The sequence below is a fragment of the Tupaia chinensis genome, unplaced genomic scaffold (genome assembly GCF_000334495.1).
Source record: "Tupaia chinensis unplaced genomic scaffold, TupChi_1.0 Scaffold000489_1, whole genome shotgun sequence".
Classification (NCBI taxonomy): domain Eukaryota; kingdom Metazoa; phylum Chordata; class Mammalia; order Scandentia; family Tupaiidae; genus Tupaia; species Tupaia belangeri.
This window is the reverse complement of record NW_006160001.1, coordinates 3,060,655-3,073,523: the sequence shown is the minus strand read 5'-3', so window position 1 is coordinate 3,073,523 and position 12,869 is coordinate 3,060,655. Positions and strand designations below refer to the sequence as shown.

The 12,869-nt window shown below is 39.7% G+C and overlaps 1 protein-coding gene across 1 annotated transcript in view; it reads left to right on the top strand.

Annotated features, from left to right (window-relative positions):
* The window catches only part of WDR70 (WD repeat domain 70), a 263,224-nt gene that overhangs the window by 53,626 nt on the left and 196,729 nt on the right, over positions 1-12,869 (top strand). Inside the window, exon 8 of the mRNA XM_006156313.3 lies at positions 5,364-5,517. Coding sequence (XP_006156375.1) covers positions 5,364-5,517 — 154 coding nt within the window. The remainder of the gene's footprint in view (positions 1-5,363; positions 5,518-12,869) is intronic.

The window sequence follows — 12,869 nt, the reverse complement described above, 5'->3', positions numbered from 1 at the left end:
GGGGTGATTTCTCACTTTCTGTCTCTCTGTCTTTCTCTGTCTGTCTGGCGAGTGCACGCGCCCTATAGCAAAAACTTCTTTAAAAAAAAGACTTAATAGTTTTATTTTTCCCTTAAAATATTTATTTCTTAGCTTTGAAATTACACTAAGGAAATAATGGAACTAAATAGACTAAAACTGTTAAAATTGAAGCTTATTTTGAGATTGACTTGTTAGGACAAATCAAAGAATTTTTAAATTTAGAGTTATATTCATAGGGCCAGCAAGTGCATGGTGGTTAAGGCCCTGTACTCCTGATTGCAGATCAAGTCCTAGACCTAGCGGCTTGCTTTCTCACTTTCCTTGTCTGTATCTGTCTCTCGTGAGCACACATGCTCTGTAGCACAATAAAATAAAAAAAAGAGGGACCAGCAGTTAGTGTAATGGCTGTCACTAGACTCCCATGTAGTTGACCACGGTTTGAATTCTGGACCCGGTGGCTTAAAGTCACACCAGGCACGTGTGCGTGCGTGGCCAGGATCCCGAGAGGAGAATGGAGGAGAAGGTATTGCGGTGTGGCCATCCCCCCTAGGGGGTGATTTCTCGCTTTCTGTCTCTTTGTTTTTCTGGCAAGCACACGTGCCCTATAGCAAAAACTTCTCAAAAAAAAAAAAAAAGATAAATAAAATGAATTCTTTAAAAATGAGTTGTCTTCATAAAGGAAGCTTTAACAGTATCAATTTTAAAAAAGTTTTTTTCCTTTGATAGGGAAATTTTGTATTTGATTATTAAATGGTTCCTTACCAGAATTTCTTATGGATTTGTATATTAATATCTATTTAATATGTTTATTTGCTTTGCATTTATATTTGAGAATTTTTCTTTTTAAGAGAATGGTATATATGACAACTTCATTTTTTTTTTTTAATTAAAAACAAAAATTTGGGGGACCAGCAGTTAGCTTAATGGCTGTGTCGCTGAACTCCCATGTAGTTGACCGCGGTTCGAGTCGTGGACCCTGTGGCTTAAACTCATGCCGGGCGCGTGTGCATGCGTGCCCAAGATCCTGAGGGGAGAAAGGAAGAGAAGGGATTGCAGCGTGGCCATCCCCCCTGGGGGGTGATTTCTCGCTTTCTGTCTCTCTGTCTTTCTGGTGAGTGCACGCACCTTATAGCAAAAACTCAAAAAAAAAAAAATCTCTCAAAAACAAAAAAAAGAAAAAAAAGTTTATTTCTTCCATGAGAGAGAAGGGTGGGGGAGGAAAGAAATAGCACCCCCAATAGGGTGCTGATGCTGATCTACTCTTGAGCCCTCAGCTAGCCCTGGATCATGGACGTACGTTCGCCTGCCATACTCAGAGAGAGCACCAGCCTTGAACAGAAGCCTTCTCGTGTGAGATTGCCTGGCAGAGCATCACATTTTACCACTACGCTTCTGTTCACCCCCAGACCCCAGTGACAACATACTGTGAACATTGCCTGGGTACTTTAATCTTTAAAGAATGCTATAAGCCAATTGGAGTGTGGTGAATAGGAATTTTTTTTAAGCTCTTTGCCATAGGGTGTGTGTGCTCGCCAGAGAGAAGAGAGATACAGAGAGAGAGAGAAAGTGAGAAATCAGATCACCTCCAGACCCCCCGAGGGGATGGCCATGCCACAATCCTTCCTTCTCCATCCTCCTCTTAGAATTTTGGGTGTGTGTGCACACACTCCCGGTGTGTTTCAAGCCACTGGTTCTGGGACTTGAACCACTGCCAGCCATGTGGGAATCCGGCCACTTTAACTACCACACCACCTGCTGGCCCTGAATAAGAAATTTTTATCTGAGGAATTTACTTCAATAGTCATTTCTTTATTTCTGTCTACAAGCAACACTGAGAGGCCATACTTTTATAGCACTGGTAGCATTATTCTCCAAATAGACTTTATTGATTTCATTAGGCTTTCTTTTGTTTCATTTTAGGAACATTTTACTTAACTCAGTATTTTTTTTTTTTAATCTAAATTATGATGCAATAGAATCTTCTGTTTCTTTGGACCAGAAGATGGCATAATGGTTACATCACTGTACTCCAACATAGTTGACTGTGTTCGAGTCCCAGAGCCAACGGCTTGAAACTCACGCTGGGTGCATGTGTGTGTGTGCCCAAAATCCTGAGAGGAGACTGGAGGAGAAGGGATTTTGGTGTGGCCTTCCCTCCTAGGGAATGATTCCTCACTTTCGGTCTCTCTGACTCTATCTCTCCAGTGAGCACACATGCCCCAGAGCAAAAACCTATGCAAAAAAAGAAAAAACTTCTGTTCCAGAGTTGAGGCTGCTTTATATTCATTTTATATTGTCTAGAGCTACACTGTTCAATTTAGTAATCACCAAACACATATGGTTATTTAGGTTTAAATAAGCTAAAGTGAAAAATAAAGTTCCTTAGTTGCACCAGCCATATTTCATGTACTTTATAGATTCATGTGGCTGATGGCTACTGTATACTGACCAGTATATACATTTCCATTGGAAAGTTCTATTGGAAAGTACTTGTCTATCATTTGTAGGGTAGTATCTTAGTCTACTTGGGCAACTATAGCAGAATTTCCATAGATTGGGTGACGTAGCCAACAGACATACATTTCTCACTATTGTAGATGTTGGAAGTCCGTAGTTGAAGTGCTGGCAGATTCAATTCTCAGTAAGGGCCTACTTCAAGGTTTACAGATAGCCATCTTCTTGCTGTATCTTCATTTTGTCATGAGTGAAGTCACTCTGGCTCTTGTAAAGGCATTAATTTTATCATGGGAGGTCTGCCATCAGGACTTCATTAATTCCCTCCTAAAGACATCGTGTCCTAATAACATCATTTTAAGGGTTAAGGTTTTTACATATTAACTTGGGGGTTACACAAACATCTTCCTATCTGAGGATAGTTGTTTTACATTTAATAACCTCAATAATTTTTTCAGGTTCTGTGAGAATCTTATAATTTATTATTTCTGCTTGAAATTATACATACACACACATATGTAACAATGGTATTTACTTATTTATACAAATTATGCATTATATATATTTGACAAATATTTTTGAGCACCTGCTATCTGCCAGGTATTTTTTAGGTTCTGCTCTTAGCACACTAAATAAGGATAGTCTAGTCCTCTTGGAACTTCTATTTTTTTTCCTTTTAATTTACTATAGGGTATGTGGACTCGCTGGGGAGAGACAGAGAGAGAGAGAGAGATATAGGGAAAGCATCCCCTATGGGGAATGACCATGCTATAATCCCTTTTCCGTTTCTCTTTCAGAATTTTGGATTCATTCACACACATGGCCAATGTTTTTCAAGCCTCTGGGTCCAGGACTTGAACTGCACAATTGGCTGTGTGGGATCCAACCACCTTAACTTCCATTCCACCTGGTTGGCCCTGGTCTTCCTTCCCAATGGGCGTAGAAAAACATGCTTTACTAAATGAGGGACATACCACTCACCTGCAGAGACCAATAACTCTCTCTTTATACTTAGCCAAAGAGATTCTCTGGCCTTCATACAATAATTTTTTAAAAAAATTCTCTTCCCTTGTTTTCATGATACAGTATGTGTATATGCAAGTTAGAATGAGAGAGGGGAATCCAGATACCCTCCACAGGTTCTGGTCATGCCACTTACCTCTTCCTCCAGTCCTCTGGCCCATTAATCTTGAACAGTTGCATGTGTACCTGTTGTGTTTTAGGCTGATTGGGCTGGGGATTTGAACCTCCATCACCAGGTGGGATCCAGCTTTTCTTGAGCAACACATTGCTATCAATTACAGAGCCGGTCTATCACACTATCTTTAATTATTTTGCTTCCTTGTATTGACTGCTTATAGCAACTACTATCCAGTTCTAGTCCTTTTAATGACTACTTTTCTGTATTTCTCAGATGCTTGAAACATTGTACCTGTAATGCCTTCTCCTTCATAAAAAAGAAAGTTTTAACCCTTGTGATTGTACTTCTATTGCATGTTAGGTAGTAATTACCTCCAGTGTTGGAGTCCTTATTGTTTGTCAGTCACTGATTGATAGAGCTTTGAAAGCTCATTTTGAAATCATCTTTACAGGACCACTTTACACACAACTCTCTTGTCAGGTTTCTCAAAAACACATTTTGAAATTTTAGGATTTGTGTGCAAAAGGTTTATTGATGAGTGCCTCTGGGATCAACCCCTGTAAGAAAGGGTGCAAGGGGGACCAGCAGTTGGCATAATGGCTTTGTTGCTGGACTCTCACGTAGTTGACTGCGGTTTGAGTCCCGGACCCCGTGGCTTAAACTCATGCTGGGTGCATGTGCATGTTCCTGAGAGGAGAAGAAGGGGTTGGGGGGGTGACTTCTCACTTCTGTCTCTCTCTGTCTTTCTGGTGAGTGCACATGCCCTGTAGTAAAAACTTCTCCAAATAAAAAAAAAAAACGGTGCAAGGGAAACAGCACTAGGAGGATGAAGAAATCGAATTGCCATATAGTTGCAACAGTGGATTCAATTGTTCCTATAGAAACCCACAACTTGGAATAAGTCTTATGAGGTATCCATATTGAAGCTCAGGGATGGACCATTTTATTGCACGTGGATCAATTATTGAATGTAAGCTGCTTTGAGATGGTAGCATAACCTTGAGTGAGGTAGTTCTTTGCAACTCAGGGAAATTCCTGAGGGTTCAGCTGTTAGCCAGTAGCAGGCAAAATCCTGGAAGGTGGAAGAATGAGCACTTCAGTTCTAAAGGAAGAGTTCTGGGTTGGATACCATACCATTCACCACAGCCACAGTGGCAAGATCAGATTTTGTGGAGTGGTAAGAGATACTATAGTACTACGCTGAGAAATAAGAATGAAGATGAGGATTAAGAACTTGTTCAAACAGCTTTGTTGTGAAGGAGAGGAGAGAGAAGATGAACAGTAGACATTCTTGCAAGCCTGACAGAGATGGGATCTAGAGTATAGTCAGAATGGCTTGCCTTGGGCAGGAAGAGCTTCATTTTCATCATTATAATTGAAGAGAGGGAAGAAGATGATGAGATTAGATACAAATAAGTTTATTACATTAATGGGACAGTCCTTGTTTTTTCTGAGAAAGAGCCAAGATTCAATAGTTGAAAGCCAGAGAGTTATTTAGTTGAAGATATAAGGTAAGTAAAGAAGGTTTTATGGATTGCTGTGGAGAATGGGAAGAGAAAGCTAACAGGATAGCCAGGGGTTGTTGAGAGCCCGTTTGTGGTTGATGTTCCTGATTTAGTAGAGTTATCTATTTGTGCAGGTGTGTTAATGTTTTTTTTTTTTTTTTTTTCTGGCCATGCTTAATGTGGTGAAAGTATAAACATTATGCCCAGTGACTTATCACACTGTTTCTTTGTCTTTTGCATAGCCATCAGATTAAGTCATTACAATACAGTAACACGGGAGACATGATTCTTGTTGTATCTGGAAGCTCTCAGGCCAAGGTGATTGATAGAGATGGTTTTGAAGTAATGGAATGCATAAAAGGGGACCAGTATATTGTGGACATGGCCAACACCAAGGTAAGCATTAAAAAGAGTAATTTAATAATTTTACTTAATCCAGCACACGTTTATTTATTTACTTGTGTTGTGTGTGTGTGTGTGTGGTTGTTTTAGACAAGGTTTCACTATTAACCTTCTTTCTCAGCCTCCTGATTAGCTGGGATCACATCCCAGCTCCTTCAGCTAGTGTTTCACTATGTTGCCCAGGCTGGCTCCAAGGTCGTGACCCTTCCTGCCTCAGCCTCTTGAGTAGCTGGGACTAGAGCTGTAGCTGGGGTTACAGGTGTGTGTCAACACACCTGACTTTTTAGGGTGGGCTGGAAATTAAATCTTCATCTCCTGTGTGGCCTCAGCCTGTCAAGCAGCAGTGTCCAGCATGTGTTATAGCAACTGGGTTCAGCACACATTTATTAACAGCTTCTTTGGGTTGTCATGTAATAATTCACCTCAAAGTTAGAGTCTTACAATAATAACAATTTGTTATTTTTCACAATTGTATGGATTGGCTGGGAGATTATTCTGCTTCATATAGTATCAGTTGGGGCACTAGGATAGCTATAAGATCCAAAATGGCCTCGCTTAGATAGTTGGCAGTCTGTGCTCTATGCCATGGCATCTTTCTCTCTCTGTTTTTTCTACTCCCACTCCCCACCCCAACCCCCAGTGATCTTTGGAAACTCTCTACCCAGCTAGTTTGTGTTAGGCTTTTGGATAAGAAGGAAAGAGAATTTCGTTAGTATTTTTATATAGAGATCTTTAATGGGATAATGATATATTAAAATTAATGTATTAAATATTGTTCACTATAGCCGTAATGGTGCTATGAAACTTATGGACTGAAACAATTATTTACTCTTTCTAACATGTCTGTGGGTTTTCTGTTCTTGGCTAGACTTGGCTCTAAGCTTTACATAGAATCTGTTCTATGTGACTCTGTTTCTTCTGGACTAGTAGACTACCTAAGTCATGTTTAATTCAATGTGATGACAAAAACACAAGGAAACCCCAATTCTGGAAGCCTTTGCTTAAAATCATGCTCAATAATATTCCATTGGCCAAAGCAAATTTTATGACCATGGCTAATGTCTAAGTAGAGAAATATGACTGGTCTCTAGTATGAGGAGCTGCAGTGTCATGTGTCAAAGGTTGTGGATAGAGGAGGGTGATAAATATGGTGAAAATAATGCAGTCTAGCACAGATATATGAAAGTGTGAGTGGATATGGTTGATGCAGAATTTTGAGCCTTTGCTTTAATTCTAATCTTTACTTTTTTTCCTCTTTACCTACTTGGCTAAAAGATTTTTGTAACCCCCAAATTAGTACTCATGTTACTTTGATGGTCATTTGTAGACACCTGTGTGTACAAAGTGGCAAAAATTTTGAGTCATAACAAGGCAGGGCTCTACCTTCTTGTTTCATCTCTCATACTGTAATCAGGTATTCTTAGTCTCTTTAGTCTTGTTATTTTTCTTATTTTGGTGCCCTTTGGTTGTGAGTTTGATGTCGAAAATGACCCTCAAACCTAGTATTGACGTGCTATCATGCTGCCTAGTGTTTCCAAGTACTGGAAGTTTGGGCCTTATCGAAAAAAAGAAATGTGGCTGGGGCCAGCAGGTGGTGTGGTAGTTAAGGGCTCTGGATTCCCACATGGTCAATCACAGTTCGAGTCCCAGACCTGGTGACTTGCTTTCTCTCTGTCTCTCTCTCTCTCTCTCCCTCTCTCCCTCCCTCCCCTCTGTCCCTCTGTGGTCAAATTAAAATAAGTAAATAAAGTTAAATTAAAAAAAAATCTTTAAAAAACAAAAGAAAGAAAAAAAACATGTGAGATAAGCTTCTTTTTGGCATGAGTTAGCACTGTTGACTATGAGTTCAATGTTAATGAATGAACTATACATATTTAATAAGGTGTCCTTGGGACCACCAGATGGTGTAGCAGTTTGTCTCTGGACTCCCACATGACCAATCACAGTTCAAGTTCTGGACTCGGTGGCTTGAAACTCACTCTGGGCACATGTATGTATGTGCATGCCCAAGATCCCAGAAGAATGGAAGAGAAGGCATTCCTAAATCAGGAAGGCATTGGCGTGGCTGTTCCCCCAGGGGGTGATTTCTCACTTTCCTTCTTTCTGTGTGGTCTGTCTCTCTCTCTCTTCCTGGTGAGCATACCTGCCCTAAAGCAAAAGCCAATAAATAAATAAATAAATAAATAAATAGTCCTTAAACACAAACACACATAAAAACAAATTTATTTATTGATTGGTTGATGAAACCAGAGACTTGCAAGTACCTAATTCTGTATTTACTAATTCGGTGTTCATGGAACATTACAGACTATAACGGCCATGGATAATGAGAATCAGCTGCAGTCTATTTTAGGTGCCCTAGTTGAGCTATTGGATTAAATTAGTATACTGTAATGTGTTTCAAATTGCCTTGTGTTGAACCCTGGAGAATTGCTCCTCAACCTTGATGAGGATCATAATCTCATTTCCTTTTTTTTTTTTTTTAATGTGTATTCGCTGTTTATTGAGTGCCTAGTAGATAGTAGGTGGTTCAAGCAAAATTAGAATAAAATTTAAACCAAAATTTATATACACTTTTATTGAAATGTATAGAGAGAGAGAGAGAGAGAGAGAGAGAGAGAGAACGAACATGAGATAGCACCTTCCATGTTGCAATCTCTTCTCCATTTCTCCTTTTGAGATTTTTGGGCATGCACTCACATGTGGCTGGCGTGTTTCTCAAAGAGTCAGGCTCAGATCCTAAACCACACAGTGGGTCATTTAGAATCCAACTGCTTTAACACATTACTCTATCAACTGGCCTTTAAAGATGTTTCAAATGTAATAGTGGTAAGAAAATAATGCAAATGGGGCCACAGATCACTCTTCCTATTGTTAATTCAAATTTTTCTGTTTTTAACCTGTTTTATTTGAAACTTTCATTAATCCAAAATGTTATATAAACTACTGGTTTGTGGAAGTAAAAGTTCTTTTATTTTCCCCAGTGAGATTTTTGCTATAGGGCTCATGCACTTGCCAGAGACAGAAGTTAAAAATTCCCCCCCTGGGGGGTTGGCCACATTGCAGTCCCTTCTCCTCCATTCTCCTTGTGGGATCTTGGACACGCAAGCACATGTGCTTGGCATGAGGTTTAAGGCACCAGGTCCGGAACTTGAACCACATTCGACTATGTGGGAGTCTAGCAATATAACCATTATGCCATCTCCTGGTCCCAGAAGTAAAAGCTTAAAAAAAAAAAAATCCTTAGGACCAGCAGTTGGTGCAATAGCTATGTTGCTGGACTCCCATGTAGTTGACCGTGGTTCAAGTCCTGGACCCGGTGGCTTAAACTCATTCTGGGCACGTGTGCGTGTGTACCCAAGATCCAGAGAGGAGAATGGAGGAGAAGGGATTGCGGTGTGGCCATCCCCCCGGGGGGTGATTTCTCACTTTCTGTCTCTCTGTCTTTCTTTGTCTTTTTGGCGAGTGCATGTGCCCTATAGCAAACAATTCTCCAAAAAAATTTAAAAAGTAAAAAAAGAAAAATCCTGTTTAATTAATTTGTTCTTTAGTTTGTAGATAATAAATATGATAAAGGGTTATATATATTTTTTTGGTTAGTCTCTATGTTCTTCATTATTTCAGCTATCCACAGCTTCTTAAAGTATAAAAAGACTAAGACAAAGAAAGAAAGAAAGGAAGAAAGGACCAGCAGTTGGCATAATGGTTATGTCGCTGGACTCCCATGTAGTTGACCACAGTTTGAGTCCCAGATCCGGTGGCTTAAACTAACGCCGGCTGCATGTGCATGCATGTCCAAGATTCTGAGAGGAGAGTGGAGGAGAAGGGACCGGGGTGTGGCCAACCCCCTGGGGGTAAATTTCTCACTTTCTGTCTCTCTGTCTCTCTCTGTCTTTCCGGTGAGGGCACGCACTCCATAGTAAAAACCTCTCTAAAAAGAATATTAATAAAAAATAAAAAGACCAAGACTGCAGATTTAGATTTGAACCAAGAAAAAAATCAGGAAGAAAGGAATGTGGTTGGTATTATGTCTGACTGTTCTGCATTGTTACACATATGCATTTCTATATATGGTTCATATAGTGAGATGATGAGGAAAGTAGGAAAAGATTAGCAGAAGTCTGGGTAGAAATAAAAGAAATTAAAATGTTAGTTACCAATATCTAAAAAACTATTACATACTGTAACTCACCCTGTTGTGCCAAATATTATCTCTCTTTTGATTTCAAAATCATGGTTCATATTTACTTTCTCCATTTCTCAGAAGAAAATATAATTGACTATTTATTTGCCTAAGAAATGTTATTGGTACCTTTTTTTTTTTTTTTTGGTTGTGCTATAGGGTGTGTGCGCTCGCCAGACTGACAGAGACAGAGAGACAGAAAGTGAGAAATCACCCCCTGGGGGTATGGCCACATTGCAGTCCCTTCTCTTCCATTCTCGCTTGGTATCTTCGGCACGCACGCACATGCGCCCGGCGTTAGTTTTAAGGCATTGGGTCCGGAATGCAAACTGCAGTTGACTACATCGGAGTCCAGCAACATAGTCATTACACTAAGTGCTGGTCCCGGAATGTTATTGATACCTTTAATTGCAGTCTTCAACTTGAGTGAAGTATTTTGATAATCTAACATTATTATTTTTTTTGAGAGTTTTTTGCTATAAGGCATGTGTGTTCACCAGAAAGACAGAGAGAGACAGAGAGACAGAAAGCGTGAAATCACCCTCCAGAAAGCATGAAATGGCCATGTCACAATCCCTTCTCCTCCATTCTTCTCTCAGGTACTTGGGCTTGCACGCATATGCACCCGGCATGAGTTTAAGCCACTGAGTCTGGGACTTGAACCGTGGTTGACTACATGGGAGTCCAGCGACATAGCCATTACACCAACTGATGCTCCTGCAACTATTATTGTTTGAAAGTAGATTTTTTGGGGCCAATTACAAATAAATCTCTTTTCTGATTCCAAGAGTAATTAGTAACTTGTGGCTTGGCTGAATTACCAATAAGTAAGATATTAAAGGAAATAATTAATTGGTCATTGGAAAAGTCATGACGCATTTTTGCATTAAAAAAAACTGAAAAATATGTCATGACTTTTCTAAGGACCCAGTAATATATCTGATCTACCATGTTAAAATATATAATTCAAATATAAACTGGCTCTTATTAAATTGTCTTTTGAGGCCTGTTCCCTTGCCTCTCCTTTGTTGTATTTATTTTTAAGTAGTACATTTAATCATTCTGATACTCAGTCATTTCAAAAAATTGTCCTTATTATTTTGAGATGCAGCCATATTAGTCATGTCTTTTTACTGGTTAATACTTTTTCCTGAATTCTGGGCATATCTTTGTTTTCTTAAGCAATATTAAATGATAGTTTTAATCACAGATATAACTCTAAAGTGTAATGATTCAAAATACATTATATTTCTTTTCATTTTTTTCATATATCCAGAAATTTTTATGTAATAGAAACTTCTTACCACTGATTTCTATCCATTCCATGTCCCTATCATGTTTTGGATACTTGCTTACATTTTGGGACTACAGAATATTCCAGACTCGTCTTGTACTTTTCCTACTCTGGTGTTATCTGTTTTTCTACTGCTCCATGTCTCCTTTTTAAAATTTTATTTTTAAAGTTTTTGCTATAGGGCACATGTACTTGCCCGAGAGAGACAGAGAGAAACAGGGAGAGGGAAGGTGAGAAATCACCCTCCAGGGGGGGATAGCCACATTATAGTTCCTTCTTCTCCATTCTCCTCTCAGGATTTTGGGCACACACTCACATGTACTCGGTGTGATTTTTCAAGTTGCCAGGTCTGGGGCTTAAATTGTGGTTGTCATATGGGAATCCAGCACCTTCACTGCCATGCCATCTGCTGGGCCCAAATCCATGTCTACTTATTTATTTATTTATTTATTGAGAGAAATTTGCTATAGGGTTTGTGTATTCACCATAGAGACAGAGAGAAAGAAAGCCAGATATCGCTCCCTGGGGGTGGGTGTGTGTGTGTGTGTGGGATGGCCACGCCACAATCCCCTCTCCTCTGTTCTCCTCTCGGAATTTTAGGTATACATGTACACGTACCCGGTGTGAGTTTCAAGTTGTAAGGTCCCTCACTCGAAATGTGTTAGACCATGTACGAGTCCAGTGTCTTAACTGCTATGCCACCTGCTGGCCCCCCAGGTTTCCTTTTAATAGATAATTCAGTTTAGAATTCAAGGTCTCATTCCTGGAAATATTTATTACTACTGGGCTGTCACTTCTTCTAGATTCAGCAGATAGAATAAGGAGGGGGAAGACCAGCAGATGACATAATGGTTATGTCACTGGACTCCCACGACTGCAGTTCGGGTCCTGACAGCTTAAACCACACTGTGGGCATGTGTGTGTGTATGACCAAAATCCTAAGAGGAGACTGGAAGAGAAGGGATTGCGGTGTGACTATTCCCTCTGGGAGTGATTTCTTGCTTTCTGTCTCTGCCTCTGTCTGTCTCTCTGGCAAGCACATGTGTAGCAAAAAATCTCTTTCCAAAAAAAAAAAAGAAGGAAGGGGAATAAACCAACCAACTCCAAAATAAAAATAAACAAAATATGTAAAAAAAAAATGTGAGTTCATACAGATGCATCCAGTCCTAATAGAAGTTTCTAGCTTTTCACCATTTCATATTTTTATTTCATTTCTCCAACAATGAGAGTCTTGGTCTCTAACATCATAATTATTTTTTATATAGAAAAACAAAAAAAACCCATGACTTTGACAATGACCTAATATATTTACTCATTTGTTTACTGCTACAGTACATAGAGATATTCTCAGAATCACTATGCTCTTAACTCTTGTTGTAGGAAGAATTCTAAATGACCCCTTCCAGGGTCCTTGCCCTTCCCTTCAGTGCAGCTATGGACTATGAGTATGACGGCATAGTTACTCCTTTGACTGGGTTATTTTATATAACACAGTGGACTTTTAAGAAAGAAGTGGTTCAGGGGCCAGGAGGTGGTGGTGGTTAAGATGATGGACTCCTACATGACAGACCACGATTTGAGTCCCAGACCTAGTGGCTTGAAAATCATGCCAGGATGTGTGTGCGCGTGCCTAAAATCCCAAGAGGAGAGTGGAGGAGAAGGGATTGTGGCATGGTTGTCCCTCTCAAAGGATGATATCTCACTTTCCCTCTCTCTCTTTCTCTGGCAAACTCATGTGCCCTATGGCAAAAACCTGAAAACATTTAAAAAAGAAAGGAGTGGTTTCAGCTGAATTCAGGTGAATACTTAAAAGTACTTGGGCTAAGCTAAAAAAAAAAAAAAAAAAAAGGTTGGGCTCCAGGTGGGGGG